Source organism: Phaenicophaeus curvirostris, chromosome 2 (genome assembly GCF_032191515.1).
Source record: "Phaenicophaeus curvirostris isolate KB17595 chromosome 2, BPBGC_Pcur_1.0, whole genome shotgun sequence".
NCBI lineage: Eukaryota > Metazoa > Chordata > Aves > Cuculiformes > Cuculidae > Phaenicophaeus > Phaenicophaeus curvirostris.
Window position 1 is genome coordinate 71706389 of NC_091393.1, and position 27104 is coordinate 71733492.

Here is a 27104-nt window from a genome sequence, read left to right on the forward strand (position 1 = left end):
CAGTCCTTGGGTTCGCCACACTCCCCTCCTGCCCAACATGAGGCAAAGCCAACACTGGCACGGAACGGGCAGGAGAAATACAAGAAGAGATAATTTTAGTAGCTAGGTTTCAGGATAGCCTCGAGCAGAAATGCAGGTTTTTTGAGTCAGTGGAACAGCATTATCCAAACGTTTGTGGCTCTTGGGAAAGTAAAACCAGCTTGTGCCCGCTTTGAGGCCTGTTGCATTGTGTTAGATCCAGCCCAGAATGAGAGTATGAGTCATTAAGTCATTTGTATAGCTCTTTTTTTAATCAAATTTACATACTTGCCTTTCTCACGTGCAGTGGGCAGGGAAGTATTTAACACTTGCAAAGAGAAATGAGATGGTTGCTGTTTCAGAGCTAACTCAGGCTCTGCAAACTCAGGCAGATGTCACTGCATCAGGGTTGCCAGGATTGTGAACAGAGACCTTAAAAAACAAAACAAAAAAAAGTACAGAAAAAACCATTAAGACACGAGTGAAAGCTGAGACTCTGGAGAACATACTGAGGTCTGTCCATGCTCCCTTCCCCCAGCCATTCCCATGTACCCCCCTGCTTTGGGAAACACTGCTCTAGGGGAAGATACTGAGTTGCCCTTGATCACCTCTAGCAGCAGGTACAATGGCATTGCAGTTTTGGAGGAGGCTGCAGGATTTGTGCTGTGTGCAGCTGGCGACACCCAGAGTGGAGGTCTGAGGTCTCAAAGGAGAGAGGTAGGTGAGAGAGACACCCCTTGCTGCGTCCAGCTCTGAGTGTCAGTGCCCTGCCTAAGAGGGGACCCATTTGGGCCTGAATGGCAAGAACCAGCCACCCGTGGCTGAATTGGTGTCCCTCGCAGAGAGCTGACTGTGGCCGCCTCCTGACGATGCGGAGTTGTTCCCAGCTGGATGCGTCTGCCACAAATAACATCTGATTGGACTGATGTTCTCCCTAGAGTCCCTCCAATGCCACCTGCCATGCTGGGGACTGTGACCCATCCCTGGGGGACAGTGTGTGCATTTTGGAGCTGAAACAGCCCCTCCCTCTGCAGAGGCCTTAGGTGCAGAAGATCTTTTGAGATTTCAGAATCCATGTCTTGTTAATTTTAAAATACATTCTCTGATCCCTTTGGCCAAGCTAATAAGCTGTTGCCAGCATCGACTAGAGGATTGCTGGGAGGTTTTACTGGCAGTGCTTGCAAGGGGTGGGGTCAACTGAAATAAGTGGAAGGGGCAGCCAGGAGATTCAGGACATGAGGTGGAGTCACTCCATGTCTGGTCAGCTTCCCCAGTATTTTTGCAGGTGGGGAAGGGGGATCCCATGCACACGTGCTTGGTCTCACCTTCCTCATCATCTGCCTCAGAGGAGCTGTTCACAAGCTGAAGGAGAGGATCCAACTGTCAAGGGCAAAAGGGGTTGAGCCACACGAGTATAAACCAAGCATTCTTCTGTTTCAGGACTCACAACAATCTCTACACACCAGAGATGGTGGCTAGGCTGGGGGAAACATTTGCAAAGGCCTTGGACATGCTGGAGGTTGAGAAGAATGCCATCCTAGGTAAGGGGCTTCTCTTCAGGAGGAAGATGTGGGGCAGATTTTGTGGGCTATTTGTGGTAGTGATCCATCTATAGCAGTGGAAGTGAAGAGAGGCTGGAGAACCAGCTTTGTCATGGTATTCGCAGCTCAGCTGTGATTTGAACCTGCTGAAATGAAGAAATTAAACCAGTTATTGGTCTCAGAAAAATTTGTTTCTTCTGCATGAAATGAAAGGTATCCTACCAACCTGCTTATTCCGGCTGAGTGGTGGTTTCATGACATTTCAGGCTGGAGAAACTGGGGGCGCTGTAGTTGTCTGCCTTTGAGCAGAATTAGTGCTCAGCAGGATCCCTGAGTATTGGTGCAGAGACATGTCCTGGAGGGCAAGAGCCAAGTCCTGCTATATGGCCCTGTCATTTGTTTCCAGACAATATATTAGAAAGAAGCTTTTGGAACCTCCTTAAAATAGATTTGAGCTTGTGAACACAGAAGCTTTTCCAGCCAAACAGAGAAGTAGGTGGCTTTGTGGATAAAGTGTGGACCATGACTCTGGAAACTGGGGTTTAATTTCAGGTTCTGACAGTGAAATATTTCAGGGAAGTTGCTTTGTCTTTATCTCCATTTCTTACCTGTAAAATGAGGAAGTGCTCCCTGTACCTGTTTTCTGTGACCTGTAAACTCTCTGCGTGAGAACCACTACACATAAAACATCAGGGCCTTGATCTCTCTTCTAAAACTTTTTAATACCATGGTTTAGCAGCAGCTTGTATCCCGACAGGGAGAAATATAAAAATGAAGGGATGAGCTATTAGAGGAGCTACACAACTGTCAGTTTTGCTTCTGACTGGGTTCTTATAGCTCCTTTAAGTTTTGCTGTGGAGAAATGAGGGAGCTATAACAACCTTAGTGGAAACACTTCTGCTCTGGATACAGCTGCCCTGAACTTGATAGACCTCTGAGGGGAGCTGCTGCCCCAGGAATGCTGCATCTGTATTTCGATGTTGCCGAGCACCACCATGAGGCTGGCTGGGGCCTGTCCAGCATGTTCTGAAGGTGCACTGTGCTCTTATTAATATAGCTGAAGCTTACTCTTTCCCACAGGTCTCCCTCAGCCTCTGCTGGAGCTTTATGACTCTCCTGTTTACAAAACAGTCTTAGAAAGGATGCAGGGCTTCTTTTGTACCCTCTACGACAACTGGTAAGACCACCAGATATCCCATATACAATCAAGCATTACATAGTTGGAGCAGTAGTCTGTTACTCTTTCAGAGTTAGACTTCTCATGTGAGCAGTATTTCTCATGAGACCCCACCTGGAGTACTGTGTCCAGTTCTGGAATCTCCAAAATAAGAAGGATATGAAGCTGTTGGAACAGGTCTAGAGGAGGGCTATGAAGATGCTCAGAGGGCTGGAGCACCTCTGCTATGAGGACAGGCTGAGAGAGTTAGGGTTGTTCAGCCTGGAGAAGAGAAGGCTCCAAGGAGACCTTATAGTGACCTTCCAGTACCTGAAGGGGGCTACAAGAAAGCTGGGAAGGGAATTTTTACAAGGGCAGGATAGGATGAAGAGGAATGGGTTTAAATTGGAGAGGGGAAGATTTAGATTTGATGTTGTAAATTCTTTACAATGAGGGTGGTGAGACACTGGAACAGGTTGTCCAGAGAAGTTGTGGGTGTGCCCTCCCTGGAACTGTTCAAGGCCAGGTCAGATAGGGTCTTGAGCAGCCTGGTCTGGTGGGAGGTGTGCCTGTCCATGGCAGGGGGCGTGGAACTGGATGATCTTTAAGGTCCCTTCCAACCCAAACCATTCTACAATTCTGTAATATGCAAGTAAGAATTGCACTGGTGAACTATAGTCAGTGGTTGGAACCTACCCATATACACATGGAACACAGTCACTGGAAAAATACCTTAAAATGTGGTTCTGCTTTTAGCTCTTAGGTAGTCAGAGGAGCGCTTATCTGATATTCTGACCTAGCTTGTGTGTCTGCCACTTTTAATTGTGTGTTAGGATACATCAGCACTTGAAAGTGTATTTTAGTGCTTAAATGCCTAATTCATTGTCCTGCTGCAGGTACTGCCCCCTCCCTCAAAAAAAAAAGATACCGTGCCAAAATTCCCGTATAGTTTCTGTTTAAGAAACTATCTAATCTCAAGATAGTTCTTCCAGCCTTTGCAGGCCAGAGGCATGGTACCTGTTATCTTGCAGAGTTGCGATTAACTTTGTTTTGTTGAAGTTTCCACATCTTGGGAAACGCAGGCCCTTCCATGCAACAGGATTTCTACACCGTTGAGGGTCTTGCCACCCAGCTCCTCAGCTCAGCTTTCATCAACCTCAACAACATTCCTGATTACAGGCTGCGTCCCATGCTCCGTATCCTTTCATCGCTGTCTCAGGCCAGCTAAGGAGGCTTTGAGCATGTAAATTGAAAATATGGTGCCTTCCTAGCATTGTTTTCAGTATGGGGAAGTCAAAGAATGGTGACTGGGGAGGTAAATACCTGGTGAGGGTGAGGTACAAGCCTAGGAGGGCATGAGCAGAAACAGCACTGCATGGGGTCAGAAAGAATGCAAAGGATTTGTGGGGTCTTGGAGGCAACATGATGTGGGTAGTGCATCCCAGGGGGACAAAGGGTCTTGGATAGTGTGGGAGCTTAGTAGTAGGGTGTCTCATTAGATTTTGTATTTGTATGGGGAGACCCTCTGGGGTTCCCAGCCCACTTCCCAGGGCTGGACCTTTGGTCTTACAGCTAGGAAATGGGCGCTAAACACCCTCAGCTTTCTCAGCTGAGCTGTAAGAGGAAGAGGCTGAATACCTCATACTCTTGCTGTGTAGAGATGCCACGTGTTAATTCAGGGTTGCGAGAAGACCAGCTTTGAGGTGTCTGTCGCTTGGCCTCCCCGTGCAGTGAGCTGGTTTGGGGTGTGTGCTGCAGTCTCCCTAGCAGCTGGCTGTATGCACTGGGCCTCTTCCTTAACTGGTCTGTGTAGGTGTGTTTGTGAAGCCCTTGGTACTCTCCTGCCCTCCAGAATACTACGAAACTCTTATCTGCCCCATGCTGGGACCACTCTTCACCTATCTACATGTGGTAAGAAAACAACTTGTTTGATGCCTGTTCCTTGGCAGCCCAGACTCTGTGTAGCAGCTGGCAGCAACGTGTGAGATCTTCTGTCTCTCCAAAGCCAGCAGAGACGAGGGCAGAGCCTCAATGCTTAATGATTTTGATGATCTTGGCGGGTGGGCGGTGTTGAAGAACCCTGGCTGTTGCATAGCACCCCTCGCTATGAATTCAAGCCTGTGGACATTAGCTTCTCAACCTGCAGCCCGGAGAAAATTTTCGTGGGGTTTTTTTTCCCCATGTCTCCTAGTTTTCCTGACAGCTCACTCAGGTTCGTACAACCAGCACAGCCATGGCATCTTCAGCACAGTTGGTAGCAGTTCCATTCAGTATGGGGTTTGGCATGAAAGCTGTATTTAAAGCACTTGTGCTTCTATCAGTAGCTGTTGCTTAGGCCTTTTCCAGCATAGCTCCTTAAAAATGTATTGAATTTTCCCTTTTGTCTTGAACAGAGGTTGTCTCAGAAATGGCAGGTGATCAACCAGCGAAGCATGCTCTGGTAAGGTTTCACCCTTTGATATGAGTACAGAAAGGGGGAAGTAGGGAGTGGGATGGATCTTTGGTCTTTTACACGGGTCCTCCTTGCTCAAGGAGCAGCCCTGCTAGCACTGTGTTTACCCGGATGGTGACTCACTCCCCGTGCTTGGGCAGAGGGAATTAAGACATTGGCTCCCTTCACACTAAAACCTGTTCTCCTCAGTGAGGATGATGCTGTAGATGACAACCCCGAGTCTCAGGAGATGCTTGAGGAACAGCTGGTGAGGCTGCTGACCCGAGAAGTCATGGATCTCATCAGTAAGTGAAACCAAGCCAGGTCCCCTGGGATATTTGGGAAGTTTGCCCTGGAGAGAACAACAGGAATTTCCAATTTGCAGTAAAACTGTAATGGCCAGTAGTATTTAACATAATCCCAGATGTGAAATGGTTAACTCTGCCAAAATCTTAGTGAAAACTTAGTAAGACATCAATTAAAAATCTTCAGAAGAGTTTTTTCTTTATTTCAGCTAGGGTTCTGTGGTTTTGGCAACGTCATTGTAAGAAGTCCAGTCCTCCTTTGGGATCTGGGTTGTCCCTTTCTGTGCCCTGGAACCCAACAATGGGACATTGATTTGTGGACAACCTGAGCTTAGAACAATTCTGTTACTGGCAGTTGCTGTGTCTCTAGCCAGAGAGAGGGAAAGACTCACTCCCCTTTGTGTTCCCTTTCTCATATTTTTTCCAGTGTGGCTTTGAGCAGAGAGGATGGGAAAATTGACTCTGTATAAGTATTGCAGGTCCTCAACCCTCTCTCTTCTTCCTTGACTGGCCTTTTTGACTCAAGATGCAGCTCTTCTGAGGTTATAGGTTTCAAATGGTTCTTTGTGTTCCTGGTTCTCAGTAGTTCGAAGCAGCAGGTTCCACTATGGGAGGATCCTGTGGGTGTGGAGGTCTCAGCCTTCCAGATAGCACAGTATACTTTTAAAGTGGGTTTTCAAGTCCTTCAGATACTGTGTAAGAGCTGGGTAGCCTGAGTCAGCTGCGTCCATCAGAGTCTGTAGGATAATCTCCACATGTTTGAAGTAGTGTCTTCCCCTTTCTGCTCCTCTGACCTGCCACTGTTTTTCCAGCTGTTTGCTGTGTTTCTAAGAAAGGCGTTGAACATAACACTACTGCGGCTGTGGATGCAGATGGTGAGTAAATGCCTACCTTTGCCTTTCCTGCCCTTGGTGTATACAAGCACTTTTCCCATTTCTTCGTGCGTATCTTGAGGGAGAGGCTGGCCTGTTGCTGGAGGTTCTGTGCCAGGGGTATAAGTTTGGTAAGAAGCCTTCAGCTGTGTTGGGGCACAGAGAAACCCAGTCTAGCCTAGGAACGAAAGTGCTGTAGGGCTCACAAAGAGCATGATGGAACACCTGATCCTTAAGGTGTGAAGAAGAGGGCTGAGGAGAAGAGAGGGATGTGCTTGGCCTTCCTGAGACCTGGAGGTAGCTAGTTGAGTGCCCCTCCTGCCCTACCAAGGGTGGGTGCATTCTCCTTGGGGAGAGAGAGGATCTGGCAAGCTGTGCCAGCATCCTGATTCTGTGTGCTGTCTCCAGCGCCCAGCATAGTTCTCACTGTGCCTCCTTCTGTCTCCCTCTCACCTTGGGAGGCTGTGTTCACAGTGCTGCCTTTTCTCTCCTCTGCAGATGACGAGGCAATGGCCACGGAGGTGACTCCCCCTGCCAGCGCAGAGCTCACTGAGCTCGGCAAGTGTCTGATGAAGCAGGAGGTAAGAGTGCACGCTCTGGCTTCCACTGCCCTCTCTCTATACTCTTTGTCACAGTTGCAGCCAGGTGCTGCTACAGAGATCTGAGCTGCTGGAGCATTCCCCAGTGTGACAACCTTCTCTCGAGAACATGTTTATTTTTTAAGAGCCTTGTTAATGGTTGCAGAAGCGCAGAGCAATAGTGGTTAGGATCTAATGTAACATGCAGCTACAGAGTCAGATTTTCCCAGGGTGAGGCATTCAGCCCGCAAGGTGCCGTGTTTTCCGGCTCTGCCTCCATCCCAGGCTCTAGCCTTCACACAGAAGAACTTAACCCACTAGCTTTTCTGTAAAAACTGCCAGACCTGGCACAGGAGCCAAAGCGTTGACACAACACACTGTGCAGAAGTACCTTTATCCTGATACCTCGGTACTCCTCCTCTCCCGTCGATGTCTCAGAGGCTGTTGCAGAAGCTTTTGCAGTGACTTGAGAGTAGCAGCTGATGGGAGTCCATGAGTGCTCCAGAGCCTTCCCAGGGGAGATGAAGGGAGCAGGTTTGCTTTATATTGGTTCCTTACGGCTATGATAGTGCACGCTGGGTACCTTTGAGCTGGAGCAGCATGCAGAATGCTCAGAAGATAGCTTCAGAGAGCTCCTGCAGAATGCCTGTATTGCTTCCTGGCTCCCTCCAGGTTTGAACCCTGGATGTGGGATGTACTTCTTCTGACTGGTTTCCCTCTCTAACTCCTTTTCAGGATGTTTGCACTGCACTGCTGATCACCGCCTACATATCCCTCTCCTGGAAGGACACCTTGTCCTGCCAAAGAACCACCACACAGCTTTGCTGGCCGCTGCTCAAACAGGTACTTCTGGGAGGAAGAAGGGATCAGTTCTGTCAGGGCTGGGAGAGGAAGCTCATAATGTAGTGAGAAGAGTGTCTGCTTCAGCCTGAGCACCTTTTCCTTCAGGAAGACCAGGCTGCTGCAGAAAGGCAGTCATGTATCAGTATCCCACTTCTGTGCTGACAGTGCCTTTTCCTTAGGTGCTTCCAGGAAACCTCCTGCCTGATGCTGTGTCCTGGTTTTTCATAAGTGTGCTGAATGGCTTACAGATACATGGGCAGCACGATGGCTGCATGGCAGCTCTTGTCCACCTGGCTTTCCAGATCTACGAGGCCCTGGTGAGAAACTCTGCTCTTTGTCCAAATGTCAAGACAGGCCAGGGAGCGGTGGAAAACTAATCCCATGCCCTCTTGGGTAGGGGCAGAGGGGCTAACGGCCCTCTAAGGAAGGCAGGGCTGCTCCTCTAGAAGAACTGTACTTCTTCCTGCAGCGCCCTCGCTACGCTGAACTGAAGGCAGTGATGGAGCAGGTCCCAGACATCCAGAGGGACTCTTTGGAGCAGTTTGATTCAAAGCTTCTCAACCCAACACTGCAGAAGGTGGCAGACAAGCGCCGGAAGGATCATTTCAAGCGCCTTATTGCAGGTTGCATTGGGGTAGGTGATACCCTGGAGCAAAAGGCACCACTTTCTTTTCACCCTCATACCTTGTGTTGAAGTGGTGGGGCTGCCAATCTACCTGCCTCTCCCCACCCACCCTCCCTTCCCAGCCAGGAAACCTGTTCCTACGTATCCTCAGTGTTTGTTCTGTCTCTCCAACCTGGAGGTGCAGTGGGGTTGGCAGCACCAACTGAGCAGCCCCCTCAGCATCGAGAGGCAGAGGGGGGACCTTAAACGAGGGTGCCTGGGGGAACAGGGTGTTAAAATTTTTGAGTGAAGCTGCTAGGTGGGGGCTGGGCTTGTGAGGATGGTGGCCTTGGAGTCTGGTGTATTGAGTTGGAAGCTGGGGAGCTGGTGTGCCGGTAGTTACCTCAGTGCCCTGGCACGCGGGAAGGACCAGGCCCGAGATTCCCAAAAATGCAGGCACGGGCTCCAGGCCAAGGGGTTGCTCAGTATCTGGGGTTAGCCTCTGACGTAGAAGCAAGCTGCCCCCGAGTTGAGTGGGGCTATGAAAGCACTAACAACTGATGCCTGCCTGTCTGTCCTCTGCAGAAATCCCTCGGAGAGCAGTTCCGCAAGGAGGTTCATATCCGGAACCTCCCATCGCTCTTCAAAAAGGTGAAGCCATCATTGGAGGCAGATGTGCTAGAAAATGAGGATGGAGAGGGCCTGACTGCGCTCTTTGAGCCCTGAGCCTGGGATGCTGCAACCATCTCCCCTACCTTAAATTTTCTCTCTCCTCATAGCAAGCACATTAGATTCTCCTTGTCATCGCCTCCCCAAGCCTTCATCTGAATAAAGCCCCTGATAGGTCCTGTCCCTTTCTCCTCCCTGCTGGGATGGGGTCTGGGGTGGCATCTGAACCAGTCTGTTAAGCTTCCCCCGATTCCTTTCCCTGCCCTCCACTGGATGAACATCCTTAGACCTCTGCTTCTCTGCAACGTGGGAGCTGAGCCCATAGACTCCGTTAGGTAAAGCTTGGTCATCCTGTAGCCTTGGGTCACTCTTGCTCCACTTCTTTATCCCTTGGGCTTTAGAATTAAAGAAAAAGGCAGAGTAGCGCGCCATGGGAAAAGGGGCTACCCCAACCTTCCTCTGGGTGCTAGGAGACAGGCTTTGTAGGGAACGCATCCCACACTCTCGTCCTGCCTGCCGGGACTTGTCCCTAGTGGACTGGTATTCTGATGAATCCATTCCTCTCTAGGATGCTGAGCCTTGGGCTGAGGGCTGTGTGCCAGGAAGCCTAGCAGTGCTCTAGGATCTCCCTCGAGATCAGCCTTTCTAAGGCAGAAGACACTGTTAGATATATATATACACACACACAGAGGTGTATGTATATGATCATACAGCTTGTTCTACCCAGAGCCAAATGGAAGGCGCGTACTTTGTGCCAGCCTTTCTTGGACATCTCTCAGGGGGAACAGGGTAGAGGTTTTTTTATTATTATTTTTGTTTTACCATGCTCTGTAGACTAGAACAGGGCCAGTGCGGGCTACACAAAACCTGGACCAATCTCTGAAGCACCTGCAAACCAAAAGGGATCTCCTCACCTTGTTGCTGTGGAGGTGACAGTAGCCCGTGTTTTTACCCAGTCTGGTACTTCTCAGAGAATTCTGTGGTGGGGCAGGAGGGGGCTGTTTATACTGCAGTTTACAGGGGGCAGACACCAGCTCAGAAACTGGGTTTTAGCTGAGGTGGGACTCATCAAACCACTCCCATCTGCAAAGCTGGTTCTTCTTACACGACAAATGGTTCACTCAGTCTAGCCTAGTGTTAGCACAGGAGCTGGGAGGGTCTGTCCAGAGCTAGCTGGCAGGTTTGCCAACCAGGAGACAGAACAAAGAATAAATCATGGCAGGCAGAGAAGGTGGCGTTTCCACGGGGGTCAGACTGGGGCTGGGTAGGGCGAGAGTGCAGGAAGAAAGAGCAGGCCTTAGGAATCCACTCGCCCTCCTGCCTCTGCTGTTCCACCAGCACCCTCCACTTTCCTCCTGGCCTAAAACTCTTAACCTCTGGGCTAACATGGCTCCTGGCTCTTGCAAAGGCCGGGTGTATTTATTGTGTTGTGATATTTTTAACATTCTGTGACTTCATGCTAGACACAAGGGGTTTGGTTTCTTTTTTTTTAAAATGGTTTTTAGAACCCTTTTTGTAGGAATGTTTAAATCCGAAGCTGTCTCTGAACTGGTTGTGCTACACCTCTGAATGTCAATAAAGCTATTCCAGTTTCATACTTGTGGTGTCAGGGTTTCATTTTTATCTTTGATCTGTTTCAGTAAGATCTGAAGCCTCTAAAGGAGCCACTAAAGTAGCCTTGAAGCCCAACCCTGGCTCTTGCTGAGAGTAGCATGTGTAGCTTAGCCCTAGCTCTCAGATGATCTTTTCAGTAAGAGAGGAAGGTGACACAGCTATTGCCCTTGGTACTGATGAAGGCTGCATGAAAGATCTCGTAACAAAAGCAGAAGCCCTCAGGGGTGGGCCTGAGTGACATCAATTTAAGTGTTTGTTACGAAACCGTTTTTCCAAGGCACCCCATGTAATCTAGCTCAGCCTGGGAGCTGCTGCAGCTTGTTTGAACTGAAAGGATTCAGCTACAAATTACTATTTGTCAAAGGGAATTAACACCTAAAGGATGTTTACAGTTTAAGTAACTAGAGCCCAGCAAAACAGAGAAAAAAAATAGTAGTTGCTGCACTGAATTAGATCCATAGAATCACTGAGGTTGGGAAAGACTTCTAAGCTCATTTAGCCAAACACCACCCTGCCTCCTAAACCATGTCCTGAAGTGCTGCATCTGCACACTTTCTGAACACCTCTGGGGGCAGTGACCCTACCACTGCCCTGGACAGCCTGTTTCAATGCTTCACCACTCTTTCAGTGAAGTAATTTTTGCTAATATTCAATCTAAGGCCATCTTAGGCCTAATCTTGAGGCCATTTCCTCTTATCTTATCCCTTGTTACTTGGGAGAAGGGACCAGCACCCACCTCACTACAACCTCCTTTCAGGCAGTTGTAGAAAGTGATAAGGTTTCCCTTCAGCCTCCTTCTCTCCAGACTAACTTGCCCCATTTCCCTCAGTCGCTCATAAGACTTGTGCTCCAGCCCCTTCACCAGCTCCGCTGCCCTCCTCTGGACACAATCCAGGACATCAATGTCTTCTTGTAGTGAGGGGCCCAAAACTGAACACAGTATTTGAGCTGTGGCCTCACCAGCACAGGGCACAATCCCCTCCCCTACTCCTACTGGCCACACCATTTCTGATCCAAGCCAGGATGCTCTTCGCTGCCTTGGCCATCTCAGCACATTCCAGCATTGTAGTGAGGATGGACCCCGTACTCCCAGTCATTCTCTGGGATTCCAATTCCTGCATTGCCTTGTCAAGAGAGCCTTTCACATGCCAAGACCTACCCGGTGCTGACTAACAGCCGTGCTCGCCACTGAGACCAACTTTCAAGTTCTGAGAGGGTTCCCTGGGTGGAGACAGACCTTGGACTGGCACTTGCCCTCTGCCATGGAGTTCTGCTTCAAGATCAGTAATAAAGTATGTTTGGTCACTGAAAGGGAGAACAGAGCAGTTAAATGTAATGCCTGGGAATAAAAGCCTTACCTTGAGCCTCCTCAGAAGGGACTGTCAGTCTTTACAGAGCAAGCTTTTGAACCCCACCTTTGTACAGAGAAGCCCAGTACCGTGTCACAGAACCCTAGAATAATTCCTGAACTAAGACCATCCAGTCCAATGCCTCTGCTGTAACCATCTTTTACTAGGTCAGGTTGCTCAAACCCAAGTCCCATCTGACCTTCTACAATTCCACTGTGCACCCACAGCTTCTCCAGGCAACCTGTTGCAGGGTCTTACCACCACTCTCGTTGTAAAAAATAGCTTATGCCCTCTTTCAGTTTAAAACCACCAGCTCGTGTCTTGTCACTACAGGCCCTGGTAAAAACTCCTTCTCCATACACTCTTTATAATTGAAAGGTTGCAATAAGGTTTCCCCAAAGCCTTCTCTTCTCCAGGCTGAACAATCCCAGCTCTCTCAGCCTTTCTTCACTGGAAAGGTGTTCCAGCCACTTATCTACCACAGCAACTACCCTGGAGCTGGTTTGAGACACCTGCAAAACACTCCTGCAGCGACACTGACTCATTAAATCTCACTGACCTGCTGCAAAATGCTTTATTACACTACCGTATCAGTGCTTTTCAGACACTGCATGTGATTTAGAAACAGTTTTAGACCCAATACCACTTTGTTCTCTGGGTACTTCAGTCTCACAATTGTGAACAGCACAGGAGGAGACAGCTGTAAAGAAAAGCCTTTATTTTGGTGCATCTCCTCACTGAGGCTCATCACCAACAGAAAACAAATTCACAGAGAAAGGACTCTTAACAGGCCCATCTCACACCTCTTGCCTATGGAAGAGGAGTCATCCCTGTGGGCAGGTGCAGGAAGCTCAGAGCAGTAGTGCAAGGATATGCTTCCCAGCTGCAGTCTGGTCACTCCATAGGCACAGAGTCCAGCTCGTTCAGGAAGCGCTGACACTTTCCCATCAGGATCTTGATGGCTTCGCTCACCAGCACATCTGGCGGCAAGATACCCGTCGACTCCACTGAAACTGTGCAGAGACACAAATCAGTAGATCCACGAGGCAGTTTCAGCCTGCACCTGGCTCCAGCCCCTCGTCTTCCCTTACGCTGCACTTCCAGCAAGCCAGATCCCCACAGCCAGAGGAAAAGAGGTTACATTTTCCAGCAGGAAGCACAAACACACCATTCCCAAAGCAACGCCAAACCACAACCTCAGCAGCTACCTGCTGGAATATCAGTGTATGAAGGCTGATGACGTCGGGGGTAGGGGAGGCAGAAACCCAGTTATACATGCTGGCTACCCTCTGCTTGTTTGCACAAATCACAGTGGGTCCCTGTGTTCTGTGGAAATGGGGCACTTACAGATGTAATGGTTTCGCACTCTTGCCAGGCGCACAAGGTTTTTCAGACCCTCATGTCGGAAAACTTCTCTGCTGAACGTGTCCAACCTTGCATTGGCTACTCTCGCTACTTTTTTTCCTAAAGGAGAAAAGATGAAAGGAAATGGCTACCTGTAGCAGAAGGGTGCCTCGTGGTCATGGCAGGTCCTTAACCCTCAACATGCACTCCCCCATCAGCAAAGGCAGCAAAGCCACAAATAGAAAGAATTATCACACTCCCAACGTGAAAATCCAACCTGAGAACTAGTGTTCTTGAACAGCCTGTACGTGCCCTTGGGCAGGACACAAGAAGCCTTTTCCCGACTCAACTGCTGGAAAGAGCAAGCCCATTACCCACTCTTACAGACAAATGAACAGTACTGGAAGCTTCAATCAGCTACTGCAGGGCTCTGGGGACAGGTGGCCAATGCTCAAGTACTTCAGGGAGACCTCAGTCCACCACCCAACACATCTGCACGTGGCAGCTACTCATCTGTAAGATCTGGCTCAGAATAGCATGAATGGTTTCTCATCACCCAGACAACATCACAACGTGGTTCTGTCTCTACAAAGTTTGACTCTAGTCTCTAATCAGTCTCTGCTGATGCTTGTAAGGAAAAAGACACTTTAAAGCAGCGAAAAAGTACCCTTGATGTCCTGAATCTCAATGACTCCAGGGGAAAAGCACTTCTGCAACAACTCAGCTGCTTCGTCCTCAACAGGCTGCAGGAGGGTAATGTCAGGAAGCAGTCGATAACTAGCTGTGGCCACAGGAGAAAACTTGGCATGATCTTTACCTGCATAAAGAATTAAGAGTTAGGGAAGAGGGCAGGCCTCAGGGAACAATAGTGCAAGGATGCCTGGGCCTAAAGTTCCAGGAGGAAAGCCATTTCTCCACCCTTCCTCTCCACACAGCTGTGCCCTAGTCCAAGCACTCATGCTCCGCCTCCCGCTGTGCCAGGACCCATAACTCACCAATACCCTTGACACAGTGCATGAGAACATCTATTTCCTGGCCAGGTCGCAACAGCGCAATGAGGATGTCATCATGAACAGGTCGGAAGTCAGCATCTGGAAAGAGGTCTGTCTGATTCCCCAGGGGCACCCATGTCATATGTTTACTGTAAACTGCAAAGAAAAGCCACAAGAATCAGCCAGCAGGACTGGAGGTGGTAACAAGTAAGTTTAGCAGAATAAGGGAATTGGTTCTCTCTGCACACAGAGCTGAGAGAACAGATCAAATCCTGTCTCTCAAGATCAAAAAAAGAAAGAAAAAGCACCTATTTTAAGGAGAGAGCTCACCTTTGTGATTGAAATATAGTTCATCAGGATCAGATGATTCCTTGGCTGCCTGAGGGTTTCGGCTGCATTTTATTTTCAGCTGGAACTGCAAAGTATCAATTTCTGTGCCTTCTTCATCTCCTGGGAACGGGAGACAAGCATGAGCCTACATGGAATTGCACTTCTGCTCAGCTTACATCACCCTGATTTCCTTCTTCAGGGGAAATCATCAATACTTACCTCTGATCCAAGACTCTCACCTTGGTTCCTATATTCAAAGAGTCGAGGGTCGGCTCGGATAGGGATGAGGCCCAACCGATGAGCCAGAATTTCATCCTGCACAATGGATGTGTTGTTGTACACAAAGACTTTCTCTACAGCCATCGTGGGCACCTCAGGGAGACAATGGATCAGGTCAGAATAAGATGACAGTTGAACTAAGGCGAAGGGAACACCCGTCTAGCGTGCCCCTGCGTGATTGCCCTACACACCCTTTCCAGGGGTATTTCTGTCAAACCAGGCAACCCAATGCCCCCTTCAACCTAATATAACTTCTTCCTCTACACTTTCTTAAACTAATGAGCAGTGAAAGGCAGGCTGATCCACAGACACTGCCAATAGCCCTATTGCTCATGCGGCTAAAGCTCTTAACGCTCTCCAGACTCCTGGCACGTGTGGAGAATGAACCTGTGCTTCCCTTCCAAACCCAGAGGTTCTCTGCAAGGGCTTAGGTGAGGCAGCAGCACCCTCCACATCACTCATCCACCCACCCCCCAATGCAAGAAGCGGTTACTACTGCAAAAGTAGAATATTCTGATTTGAGTTGAAGTAGAATTAATACAAGAAGTAGTTACTAGTACAAAGAGTGCAATTTTTTTTTTTTATTCAAGCTAAAGTAAAGTTTCATCTAAGGAATTGTATTTTTTGAAAGTTACACAGAATGTGCCTCTAATACAATGCTTTTTCTTCAAGCAGTGTTTTTCCAGATGCAGCTTTGGAGATAATAACATCCTGCGTGAAGTATTACCTATGCTGAACAGATGTGTCTTATGTGATCACTTCTGTTTGCAGCTTTTCCCTACCTAAAATGCAAGCTCAGGCAGAGCTGGCTCCAAAGCTCCAAATTAGCAAGAGATTTTACTGTTGTGAAGCTCATAGCACCATTAAAATAAGGCCTTGGAAAGTAACATAATACACATAAGATTTCTGGGAAAACGTATACGCGTGCACACGAGGGGGAAATGTATTCTGTCCCCGCTCCTATCTGGCTGCACAGAGACCCCTCCTCGCGTCGCCCAGGCCTGGTAAAGGGTGTTCGCTTTCAAAAACTCCAAAAGGAGTCTCGGGGAGTTTATCTGCCGGCATTTTCGGTATCGGTTTTCTACCTTCAGCTAAGTCTCGTCCAAATAACCCAGGCCCAGCCCCCCCCGGTTACCTCGGCGAGCAGGATGCGGCGGAAGGCGTTGGCGATGGCAGCGTCGATGCCCACCATGTCGAATTCCAGGGTGTCCTCCTCCTCGCGGATCACATCCACGCGGAACGCCTGCGGGGGCCGCGCGCTGCGGGTCAAGACGGGGCCCCTGGCGCGAACCCCCAAACCCCAAACGCCCCCTTTCTCCGCGCCCCGTCCCCGGCGGGGCTCACCCACCTCCTCGAAGCGCCGCTGGTCCCAGGCGTCCTCGTAGCCCGGGTAGTTGCCGGGGAAGTCGGTGGTGTGGACCTGCGGGGAGGGAGCACCGTGAGGCGGCGAGAGGGAGGGAGGGAGGGAGAAGGAACGGGGTGGGGAGTCGCTGGGACTCACGTTGCGGACGCCGAACTCGCCCAGCACCACGCGATCCCGCATCTCGTCCGTGCCCGGCCGGGCCGCCATGGCCACGGGGGGCGCTCCCGCCCACGTGACCCGCCGGCCCCGCCCACGTGACCCGCCGTCCCAGCCCACGTGACCCGCCGTCCCAGCCCACGTGACCCGCCGTCCCAGCCCACGTGAGCCGGGGCGGCCCTTCCAGCCCAAGGGCTCCGTGATTTCGTCTTTGACAGCATCGAGTCCGGCCGCTGAGCCCAACCCCAGAGCACCTCCTCTGCCCGCCCTCCAAACACCTGCACGGACGGGGACTCAACCGCCTCCCCGGGCAGCCTCTGCCAGCGCCCAATGACCCTTTTGGGGAAGAAGTTTTTCTTGATATCCAACCTGAACCTCCCCTGGTGGAGCTTGAGGCCATTCCCTCTTGTCCTGTCCCCTGTCACTTGGGAGAAGAGGCCAGCACCCTCCTCTCTACAACCTCCTTTCAGGCAATTGTAGAGAGCAATGAGGTCACCCCTCAGCCTCCTCTTCTCCAGGCTAAACAACCCCAGCTCTCTCAGCCGCTCCTCGTAAGACCTGCTCTCCAGCCCCCTCACCAGCTTTGTTGCTCTTCTCTGGACTCGCTCCAGAGCCTCAACATCCTCCTTGTGGTGAGGGGCCCAGAACTGAACACAGGATTCGAGGAGCGGTCTCACCAGTGCCGAGTACAGGGGCAGAATAACCTCCCTGGACCTGCTGGTCACACCATTTCTGATCCAAGCCAAGATGCCATTGGCCTTCTTGGCCACCTGGGCACACTGCTGGCTCATGTCCAGCTGGCTGTTGACCAGCCGCTCCAGGTCCTTCTCCTCCAGCCACCTTTCCAGTCACTCTTGCCCGAGCCCACAGCGCCGCACGGAGCTGCTGTGACCCAGCCCCGCGGATTCTGGCCCCGCCCGTCTCCCCGCCCCACCGCGCTGCCATTCCCCTCCCCGGCCACACACAAGATGGCGGCGCCGCCCTCCCGCTCCCGCGCGGCCTCGTGAGGAGGGGCGCTTCCGTCGCCGTCGACGTCACTTCCGGTCGAGCGCGGCCAGCGCGGCGGGGCGGGCGGCATGGCGGCGCCGGGGGGTAGGAGCGGCGCCGCCGAATGGGGCGGCTTCGAGGACAATGTGCAGGTGCGGCCGGGCCGGGGGCGGCGGGCGGAGCGGGGACGATGCGGAGCGGGCGCTGCCGGCGCTGCCTGTCTGTCTGTCCGTCCGTCCGTCCCAGCGTTGTCTGTCTACCTTGAGTGCTGTCAGTCTGTCTGTCCGCCCTGGGTGCTATCTGTCTGTCCGTGTGCCGTCCTCCTGTCTTTCTGTCTGCCCTGGGTCCTGTCCGTCTGTTTGTCTGTCTGTCTGCCCTGGATGCCACCCATCTGTCTGTCTGTCTGTCCACCCTGGATGCCATCTGTCTGTCTGTCTGTCCACCCTGGGTGCCATCTGCCCATCCGTCTGTCTGTCCGCCCTGGGTGCTGCCTCCCTGCCCTGGCACTGAACGCTTTCTGTCCCAGCACAGGGCGGGGGCTCTGCTGTCATCGACATGGAGAACATGGATGATACATCAGGTTCCAGCTTCGAGGACATGGGGGAGATGCACCAGCGCATGAAGGAGGAGGAAGAAGAGGAGGCAGAGGGTGAAGCAGGAGCCGCCGAGGAGGAGGAGGATGGGGAGTTCCTGGGTGTGAAGGGACTGCGGGGGCAGCTAGGGCGGCAGGTGGCTGACCAGGTAAGTGATGTTCCCTGCTGCCCTCAGCCGCGGCGGTGCCCACCCAGCCACTGCCAGCTCCTTTCTCCCCACAGATGTGGCAGGCTGGGAAGAGACAAGCCTCCAGGGCCTTCAGCCTCTATGCCAACATCGACATCCTCCGGCCCTATTTTGACGTGGAGCCTGTCCAGGTGCGCGCCAGGTGAGCAGGGCCCGGCCTGGACCGTTTTCAGTGGGGAGGCACAGAATGGGGCTGAATGTCTGTCCCTCCAGGCCGGCGGCCTGGCAGCAAAGCTTCACATACCAGGAAGCGTATCTGTGCTTTGTCCCAGTGTCCTTATCAAGGTCCCCCAAGGGGGCTGGCAGCAAGCTGCCACCCAGCATTGCTGCTCAGGGCGAAAAATGGGCATCTTCAGCCTTTTCCTGCTCAGGGATATTATGGGACTTCTGTTGGGTTGGCTACACAGTTGTGTCCAAAAAGGCAAAAGTTTTGGGAGGTTGCATGAAGAAAGGTGGCTTTCCGTCCTGCTGTTCTTTCAGCAGTCTCTCATCCCTGAGTGAATCCCTAAATGTTTTCACTGAATCCCCTCCAGCCAAGTTAACCCACTGGCAGTAAGATTTTTCTCTTGTAGTCACCTTATGTGACCCTTTAGAAGGTATTTCTGTCCCCCAAGGCTTGTGACCATAGCAGAAAACACCGGTGATGGGGTGTGGGATCTTTTACTTTTGAAGCCTTTTGTTAACCATCCTGTTGTCCTCCCTGCTCCTGATGTCATTCCCTCCTTTGCTGTGATGCAGACTGCTGGAGTCCATGATTCCTGTGAAGATGATTAATTTCCCACAGGTGAGTTCTCTTTAGCTGAATCAGACTCCACATCCAAGCAAACATCGCTGACACCTTATAAAACCAAAACAGTCCATGTTATTAAGGACCTGAATTTGTTAGGTTTTCATCTCCTTGAAAATATTGGTAAACCCTTTCCTGTGGTTGTTCCAAACCCTGGTGTGCTGCCTTTAGCACTGGTACAGTTTTAGACCTCCAGACTTCACACGTCTCAGCCTCCAAAATCACACAACGTATTCTCCCTGGCTCCTGTCAGCAATGGCTTTGCGGTTACTTCTCAGGTGGATAGGTGATAATCTTCATCCACCCATCACTTGGGGCAGGCAGCCTGGTACTCAAGGGCACTAACCAAGCCTTCCCTAATCTGCTTCCTCCTGTAGAAGATTGCAGGTGAGCTTTATGGACCCCTCATGCTTGTTTTCACGCTGGTGGCCATCCTTTTGCATGGGATGAAGACCTCGGACACCATCATTGTACGTTGAATCTCAGTGATAAGTTGTGGTTTGACTGGGCCCTGGATTGCTATAGTAACGTTAGAAAGGGAGAGGAAACCTCTTCCATGACTGAAAAGCATCTTGCTGAAAAACAGATAGTTTTGAGGAAGAGCCTGTTACTTTGGGGGTGGGAGGAAGGATGCATGAGAAAATCTTAAAGCTCTGCTAATGGGAGAGCTGGGGCATTGGTCACACGGCATCCTGGGTGCTGCCAGTCAGCTATTTGGTAACACCTAGAAGGGCTTTGGGAACTCTCTGTGGTGGGATTTGGGTGCTGGCAGGTCACTTAGAAACATAGAATAGATCATCAGTTGGGAGGGACCTGTAAGGTTCATAAAACTCCCTGCTCCTTGCAGTAATATCTGAATCTAGACCATATGACTAGGAGCATCGTCCAGATGCTCCTCCTCACTTCTTTGAGTCCTCCTCATCCTGACCCTGTCTCCGCAGAGGGAAGGCACACTGATGGGCACAGCCATTGGCACCTGCTTCGGTTACTGGTTGGGCGTCTCCTCTTTCCTCTATTTCCTGGCATATCTCTGCAATGCCCAGATCACATTGGTGCAGATGCTGTCGCTGTTGGTATGTACCGATGGGGATGCCTCAAGGTGTGGGTTGGCTGTACAGTGTTCCAGCATGAAGGTGACTTACGATGTCTTACCAGAGAATGGGAAAAATCTTTGTAAATCGGTGGTCCTGGGTGGCTGCACTGGGGCAACCTGGAATTCTAGGATGTTATTCTAACCTGCCCCATCCCAAGCGCAGCGACAGCACAAGGAGGCAGTTCCTTCATGCAGGTCTCCTGCTTTGTGCTTCCTGATCTGAGAGCCTGACGATGAGAAAAAAATGAGAGATTCTAATTTATCTGGAAAGAGAGGCTCTTTCCTCTGTTTCCCAAGTTGTTGCAATCTCTGATATCCCTATGAGTCCTTCAGACATTATCTGAGTGTGGGACGCTGTTAAAATTGTTGTGCTGGCATTGGAAGAGTGGTTTGTGTAGCACTGCGGGAGTAGACTGCTCGTGCTCTTGATCAACAGCCCTTTGCATGAGACTGATACTTGTAACATGGACATTTTTGTTTTGTCAGGGCTATGGCCTTTTTGGACACTGCATCACTCTCTTTGTCACCTATAATATCCACTTCCACTCCCTTTTCTATATCTTCTGGTTGGGTGTTGGTGGACTCTCAACACTACGAATGGTAAGGGACAGGCAGCCTCGGGCCCTCCTCGCGACAAAAAAAAGGGAGGGAGGTGTTGCTTGCTTTTGTTCTTTGGGCTAAACAGTTAATTTCTCTGAAGAAATGCTGTGAAGAACAGCCTGATGCTCCTGGGTCATTTGTCCAGTGGTGTAGCTGGCACTTGGCTTAATATCCTCACACATTCTAATGGCTGCAGGAGGCTTGCTCCCTTACAGCCCCTCCTGGCGTGGAGAGCCATGCCTGAGCATCCTGAACTCTTGACAAGAGTGGGCGAGGTTAACCTTCGTGAAACAAAGTCGCATTACTCTGAATTTGGCCCATCCTCCTGTGTGCTCCTGGCTGCAGTGCCAGAGGCTCAGGTAGCAGCTACCTTGTCTCTAATCTCCACTTCTCTCCTAGGTTGCTGTATTGTTGTCGCGCACCGTGGGGCATACCCAGCGGCTCATCCTGTGTGGGACTCTTGCTGCTCTGCATATGCTTTTCCTCCTCTATTTGCACTTTGCTTATCACAAGGTGGTAGAAGGTAAGGAAAGGAGATATGAAGACGTGTTCTGTTAGATCTGGGGGAAGGCGAGATGTTTTTTGTCGCTGAGAGAAATGATGGACAGCTTTGATCTGACCTGAGGGCATCTGTGCCAGTTGACAATCCAAGAGTGACCAGCACTGGCTTTATTAGAGGAAGCTGTCGGAGTAGGGCAGCATGTAGATGTGGCACAGTCACTGACTTTTAGTGTTATAGCACTTGAGACCTAAGTTATGAGGCAGTCTTTCTCCACAAGTGAAGTGTTACCATGCAGACTGTTCTTGAATGCAGATGTTCAGTCCCTTCCTGAACCTTGATGAAGTCAGGTTGGTAAGGAAATGTGTCATAAGTCTTTTTCCTTCTTTATTAACACTGTTTTTTTATCTTATGTTGTACAACACTGATAGCAGAAGCTGTTTCTTCCCCAGTCAGTGCTGTTTACCAGGCTGTTATGTATTCAAGTCACCTTTAAAATAAAATAAAAAAAAAAAAACAAGTCCCTTTCTAAGTTTAGGCGGGCAGATATGTACGTGGCATTGCGGCCATGTATGGGTGAGATAGGGAGAGGATTTTATCAAGCTGCCTCAGCAAGGCAGTATCCCTGGCAATGTCTCCATTTGGGTCACATGGCAGGGTACTGGATCTGGTACTCTCCAAGTGAAAGGACTTATGTTCCTCTTGGGTGCACACAGTTTTCCTGCTGCAAGGAGAAGCCCCGATCTGTACCCCGTGGTTTCTGCTGGAGGTGTTTGCTGCTGTTCATTTTGCAGGGGCAAGATACCTCCTCCCATTGCCTCTAAGTGCTTCACATGTCTTGGGCCCCACCGCCATCAGCCACTACCTGTCCAGAAAGAAAAGCAAGAAGAAACGTGCTGTCTGCATCTGAACTAACTTGCTTCTCTCCTCATTTTTTTGCTGTTCCCTGCAGGTATTCTGGACACATTGGAAGGACCCAACGTGCCACCTTTTCAGAGAGTTGCCAGAGACATTCCAGTTGTTTCCAATGTTGTATTGAACACAACAGCCAAATCTGTTGCATTGACCCTGTAGTTTCACAGACTTGGACTTGCTTCCTTCACTACTTTTGGGGCTGCATAGAGCCATAATAACCTGCTGCCTCTTAGGAATTGGACAGAACAGCAGGAGGAAGACTTGATTTTGTTTTCCTGGCCCTGTCCTTTGGGTTGCAGATTTGGGCAGCTGAGTCAACTGCACCTCAGTGACTCAGAAGAACTACGCTCTTCCCCCACCCAGGTCTGGGCTGTCTTGAGTAGAGTGGTTCTGTTGCCTGCATGTTTAGCTGGGATTTCCTAGCACAGTTGTCCTCTACCCCTCTTTCCGCTTGCTGATGTAACTCCAGGACTTGTCCTGTTCTTGTCCTGGAGAGGGAAGAATTAAATTGATGTTGGTGCTGAGTGCTGTGTTATGTTGGAGTGTACTTGTGTAATTGGAGAGTGGCTTTGGGTCTCTACACCTTTATCTGTCCTAAGACTCAAAGCAGGATTCTTCGCAATTTTCTGCTGTCCTACTTCAAATGCTCTGTGGTAGGTGGCCTGCCTTGGCCACTTTTCTGTAGCCCAAAAGGCAGAGGAACTTCAGTTTCTGTGCAGATTTTCAGTAACAGTGTGAAGATTAACCACATTCTCCTTCTTGTCGTGTTCCAGATTGACCCTGTTGTTTTCACTAGGTCCATGCTGCTGTCTCGCCTTACCATCCCTTCTCCTGTGTGTGTCAGAAATACCTGTCTCTGTGCTTCCACAGCATCTTTTGTTCTTGTCACCCTTCTGCCCATGTTGCTCTGTGGGAAAGCAGCTCTGACTGCAGAGGCAGCATGTTGGTGCATGGTCTTCTGTGGATGTTTCCATTGAAGAGGCCGGTTCACCTCAGCTCATCCTCATGCAGCTTGCTCTCCTGTCTCCCGGCCACAGGACTGTCACCCCACTGCTCTGAGCAGGGAGCAGCACCTCGCCCCCTACACCCCCAGTCTGCTGTGTACTACTGGTTGGCTCTCATTTCTGAAAGGACTCTTGGAGACTCGAGACCTTATTGCTCTCTTTGGAGACCTTATTTCCCTTTACAACTACCTGAAAGGAGGTTGTGGAGAGCAGGGAGCTGGCCTCTTTTCCCAAGTGACAGGGGACAGGACAAGAGGGAATGGCCTCAAGCTCTGCCAGGGGAGGTTTAGGCTGGACATTAGGAAAAAATTCTTCACAGAAAGGGTCATTGGGCACTGGAACAGGCTGCCCAGGGAGGTGGTTGATTCACCTTCCCTGGAGGTGTTTAAGGGACGGGTGGATGAGGTGCTGAGGGGCATGGTTTAGTGATTGATAGGAATGGTTGGACTCGATGATCTGATGGGTCTTTTCCAATCTGGTGATTCTATGATTCTAAGTTCACCTTTATGCTCAGAGTGGAAATAGCCCCAAGATCTTTCTTTCTCTGACCTGGTGTACCCACCAGTTAGCTGTGCACAAGGCAGGTGGCGTGTCAGAAGCACAACTCTCTGGCCTATTGCTTATATGGGCAAGGAGAGGATGCAGGTGTAGTGGCACTCGGACTAGCGCTGAGGTGCAATGACAGAGAAAGACGGTGCCAGCTACTGTCGTCAGGCTGGTCATCTGCTTCAGTTAGAAGAAAAATATTTCCCGACAGGACTTGATGTTTTCAGTCACAGACCTACTTTTCGCTCTTTGCATATTCCTAAGTTCATACTTTGTTCCCCTTCCAAAGCTTGTCTGCTAAGAAACACGTAATAGGCATGTTCTCTCACTCTCTTCTGCTCCACCCTCCCCACCTCCTACCTTGGGAAACTTGATACTGGCTGAAGAACACCACTCAGACCTAGTTGTTTTTGGGGAAATCAAATTCATTAGTTTGGTTAGTAGTCTTCACCTTTTTTTTGACCAATTGAACCGCTTAAGGCTCCTAGAATTTCCCTTACTTTCAAACTTGACAAAGGGGAAGTGTTAGTTTATAGTGCTGCATGATTCTGGTATTTCCCTTTTTCTGAATCCACAGGAGGTTTGTTTCTAATGTGCGCTTACCCTGGCAGCCTAGAATGGGTCTGTTTCTCTTGGTGCAAAATCTCCAAGCACAGGCGGAAGGGTAGGAAAGAAGAAAGAGGCAATTGTCACTAGAATAAACCCAGCCAAGAAGAAAAATCATTCTATGCCACATGCTACCACTGCTGATCTACAGGCACTATTAGAGAAGAGCTATGCTCCTCTCCCACACCCAGACGCTTAGATAAAACAGAGGGGTGAAGCTGCACCCTGTGTTTTCACTCAAAGCAGTCTTCATATTTCCTCTGCCCAGCTTGGTTGTCATGTCAGCCGGGGACAGATGACCAGGGTGCAACCAACCACCCTCTTGAAAGCTGTGGGGCTTGCTCTGCTCTAGTTGTTCAGCCCTGATTAATTCTCTGTGCAGCTGCAGCTGGAAGCTGATTTTTTTTTCTGTACTGCTAGAAATTCAGCATTTGGCTGAGAGCTTCAACATCTCCTTTTGCTGACACAGAGGGATGTACTTTTGCAGGGAAATGCATACATGCTGCAGTTTCAGGGAGCATGCTGAGCATGCAGCCGTAGCGAAGTCCTTGTGGGAGGGCATCTCTCAGTGGTTACTCAAGTCCTCTAGTTGTCAGGACAAGCCTTACAGCCCTATCATGGCAGACCATCTCTGCCTTTGTTTCCTGCTCTTTGTTTCCCGTGGCTCTTGCAGCAAATCTAAAATGATTTTTCTCCTTCCTTTGCAGCAAATCTGAAATAATTCCCCACCCCCATCCTATCACCTTCCCCTTTTGAGGAAGGGTGGCTCTGTGAGAACTGCATAAGCTGCTTTTTATTAAAACTGAAATAAACATGTAAAGCTGTCAGATCAGAAGGAGGAAGACAAAAAGTATATTAAAGCATTCATGACCTCCTCCACTCCTCTGCAGCACTTGGGAGTCCAGTCCTTCTTACAGTCATCCATCCTCATTGCACTGACGCCTTAGTTGTGTTTTGGATTACAAGTAGACTGTTTCTTCTCACATTTGTTTTCCTTCCTGCCCCTAGCCTCACTCTATCTGTTCCTCATCTGCTGTTTTTCTCTGTTTATGTGTTAGCTCTTAATGGTATCAGTTCACAGAGTCAACTTTCATTCCTTATGCCCTCAGTAGGTAAATAATAAACTACCTTCCTCATACCTGCTGGGTAACTGCACATGACAAGAAGCTATATCTAGATCTTCACAAAGTACCACTGCCAAATTCCCCTCTGCATTGCCTTTAATCAGGTTAAGAGAGCCTAGGCTTTGAACCGTTAGCTTCTGTGATACTTTTCCCAAGGTATTTGGGCAAAAGGCAAGGTAGGATGCTTGTCTCCTCCGTGTGCTCTTGCTCCTGACAACAGGCAATGAAGATGCCAGCACTAGAGCATCTTCATCCATGCTTCGGGGCTGCTGCTGTCAGTTGAAGTGGGACATGTCCCAGGGGCTCTCCTCCAAGCACCTCTCTAATAATAGTCTGTTAATTAGTGCCTGGAGGTAACTGCGAGGTGAGGTGAGACTGAGTCGACCTGGTATTTTCTTGGTGACCCCCACCCACCACTCTGACACTCAGCCTCTGCCCCTCACAGCCCTGCTATATATAGGATTCCAGTCTCACCTGAACCGTTTAATGGGACCTTAGAGACCAGTTGCTCCTTTTTTGAAAGCCATCTCCTGGGCTGCACAGCTGGATGCCCGCAGCTGCTGCTCATCTCCCAGCGTAGGTGCGTTGCCAGGCTAGTGGTCTGTTCTTGACATGTCTTGCAGGCGTAGTATCAAGCCTGTGCACTCTTGTTCAAAAGGAAAACAGAGGGAAGTGTGTAGATAGCGCTCGAGAACAGCAGTGGATTAGTCAAAGGGAATGGCGACAGCTACACTGTAAATTAGATGCTGCAGCCAAAGCCTTAAAGCTGACATCTGAGTCCAGTTTCTTATCTGGCGCTCCTCTTGTCTCAGTCAGGACCTAATGGGCAGCCCTGAGCTCAGGTGACCTGCTCCTCCATTTCAACAGGGCGGAATTGCTTCACATCTGCCTCCACAACATATTCTTCCCCTCATTTTCCAGCCCCTCTCCCACCCTGGCCTGCTAACCAAGCAGAAGAGGCTGAGTTTATCCCTGCCTTACCCACTGGAGTGGAATTCACTTGAGTGTTGCTATATGCAGCAGCCAGATTAGTTACGTGCAGAAAGCTGCCTACTTAGGCAGTTTAACCTAATTTCCACATCACTGGCTTCCTTTTTTCAGCTCAGTAGAGTTGAAAATTCAGAGGCCCTGCTTCCTATTTCTCTCCAAGTACTGGATTACCCTGTGTGGGGGAGAGAGGGGACAAATCCCCCTGATCTGTAAATTAGCACAGGGTGAGGTACACCCCTCACGCTCCAGGTCAGGCTGAGGGTGAAGGCCGTGTGCTTGCAGGGATGGGGGAGCCTGCAGCTCTTCCCTAGCCCTCCACCTCCCACCAGCTGCCTCCAAGCACCAGCTCCACAAGCCCTGGACCAGAAAGGATGGTTCACATTGACCTTAATTAAATACCTGAAATTAAAAAAAAAAAAAAAAAAAAAAAGAAACTCCTGAAACGAAGTATTTTGTTTAGAGAGGAGACATTGCCTTTATTCTGTGCAGTGTGCTGGTTGGAAGATATTCCACAAAACTAGCACACCCACTGGAGAACCCAAAGGCCTATTTATACAAACCCAATGCTCAAAATCCCACCTAGCTGATACAGTCGTTACACCTACTGAATACACGTGTTCATTAGGTTACACAATTCTACTTTAACAAAAGTTGCTTATTTCCTTACCACATCCTTAAGCAGAATAAGGGTGTCCTTCAAGTAATCCTTAAACAATCACGAATCCTCCC

At 50.0% G+C, this 27104-nt stretch overlaps 3 protein-coding genes and 1 long non-coding RNA gene across 8 annotated transcripts in view; 2 read left to right on the forward strand and 2 right to left on the reverse strand.

Annotated features, from left to right (window-relative positions):
* Positions 1 to 10614, forward strand: part of XPO5 (exportin 5) — a 30028-nt gene extending 19414 nt beyond the window's left edge. For all 4 annotated transcript variants that reach the window (XM_069852430.1, XM_069852431.1, XM_069852432.1 and 1 more), the window contains 12 exons: positions 1459 to 1559; positions 2640 to 2736; positions 3775 to 3911; positions 4529 to 4626; positions 5109 to 5155; positions 5357 to 5451; positions 6264 to 6326; positions 6822 to 6904; positions 7637 to 7744; positions 7924 to 8061; positions 8214 to 8378; positions 8934 to 10614. In XM_069852430.1, the coding sequence (XP_069708531.1) occupies positions 1459 to 1559; positions 2640 to 2736; positions 3775 to 3911; positions 4529 to 4626; positions 5109 to 5155; positions 5357 to 5451; positions 6264 to 6326; positions 6822 to 6904; positions 7637 to 7744; positions 7924 to 8061; positions 8214 to 8378; positions 8934 to 9074 (1273 nt within the window). In that variant the 3' untranslated portion in view covers positions 9075 to 10614. The remainder of the gene's footprint in view (positions 1 to 1458; positions 1560 to 2639; positions 2737 to 3774; positions 3912 to 4528; positions 4627 to 5108; positions 5156 to 5356; positions 5452 to 6263; positions 6327 to 6821; positions 6905 to 7636; positions 7745 to 7923; positions 8062 to 8213; positions 8379 to 8933) is intronic.
* On the reverse strand, positions 269 to 2188 carry LOC138718158 (uncharacterized). Its single transcript, XR_011337018.1, has 2 exons — positions 1344 to 2188; positions 269 to 450 (listed from the first exon to the last, which is right to left on the reverse strand). It is a non-coding gene; the product is annotated as an uncharacterized lncRNA (long non-coding RNA).
* Positions 10615 to 12681: 2067 nt separating the features above from the next.
* POLR1C (RNA polymerase I and III subunit C) lies at positions 12682 to 16535 on the reverse strand. Of its 2 annotated transcripts, none has more exons than XM_069852435.1 (9): positions 16427 to 16535; positions 16274 to 16345; positions 16061 to 16168; positions 14886 to 15018; positions 14647 to 14766; positions 14320 to 14472; positions 13992 to 14141; positions 13328 to 13444; positions 12682 to 12993 (listed from the first exon to the last, which is right to left on the reverse strand). In XM_069852435.1, the coding sequence occupies exons 1-9, from the start codon at positions 16493 to 16495 to the stop codon at positions 12875 to 12877; spliced, it is 1041 nt and encodes a 346-aa protein (XP_069708536.1). In that variant the 5' UTR covers positions 16496 to 16535; the 3' UTR covers positions 12682 to 12874. The 2 variants fall into 2 exon arrangements, with proteins under 2 accessions (XP_069708536.1, XP_069708535.1); XM_069852434.1 differs by having other exon boundaries at positions 14647 to 14791; positions 14866 to 15018.
* Positions 16536 to 17496: 961 nt separating this feature from the next.
* YIPF3 (Yip1 domain family member 3) lies at positions 17497 to 22629 on the forward strand. Its single transcript, XM_069852436.1, has 9 exons — positions 17497 to 17583; positions 17963 to 18172; positions 18247 to 18353; positions 18950 to 18995; positions 19376 to 19468; positions 19940 to 20071; positions 20578 to 20691; positions 21091 to 21214; positions 22143 to 22629. Exons 1-9 carry the CDS (start codon positions 17521 to 17523, stop codon positions 22262 to 22264), a joined length of 1011 nt encoding a protein of 336 aa, XP_069708537.1. The 5' UTR covers positions 17497 to 17520; the 3' UTR covers positions 22265 to 22629.
* The last annotated feature ends 4475 nt before the right edge of the window (positions 22630 to 27104 follow it).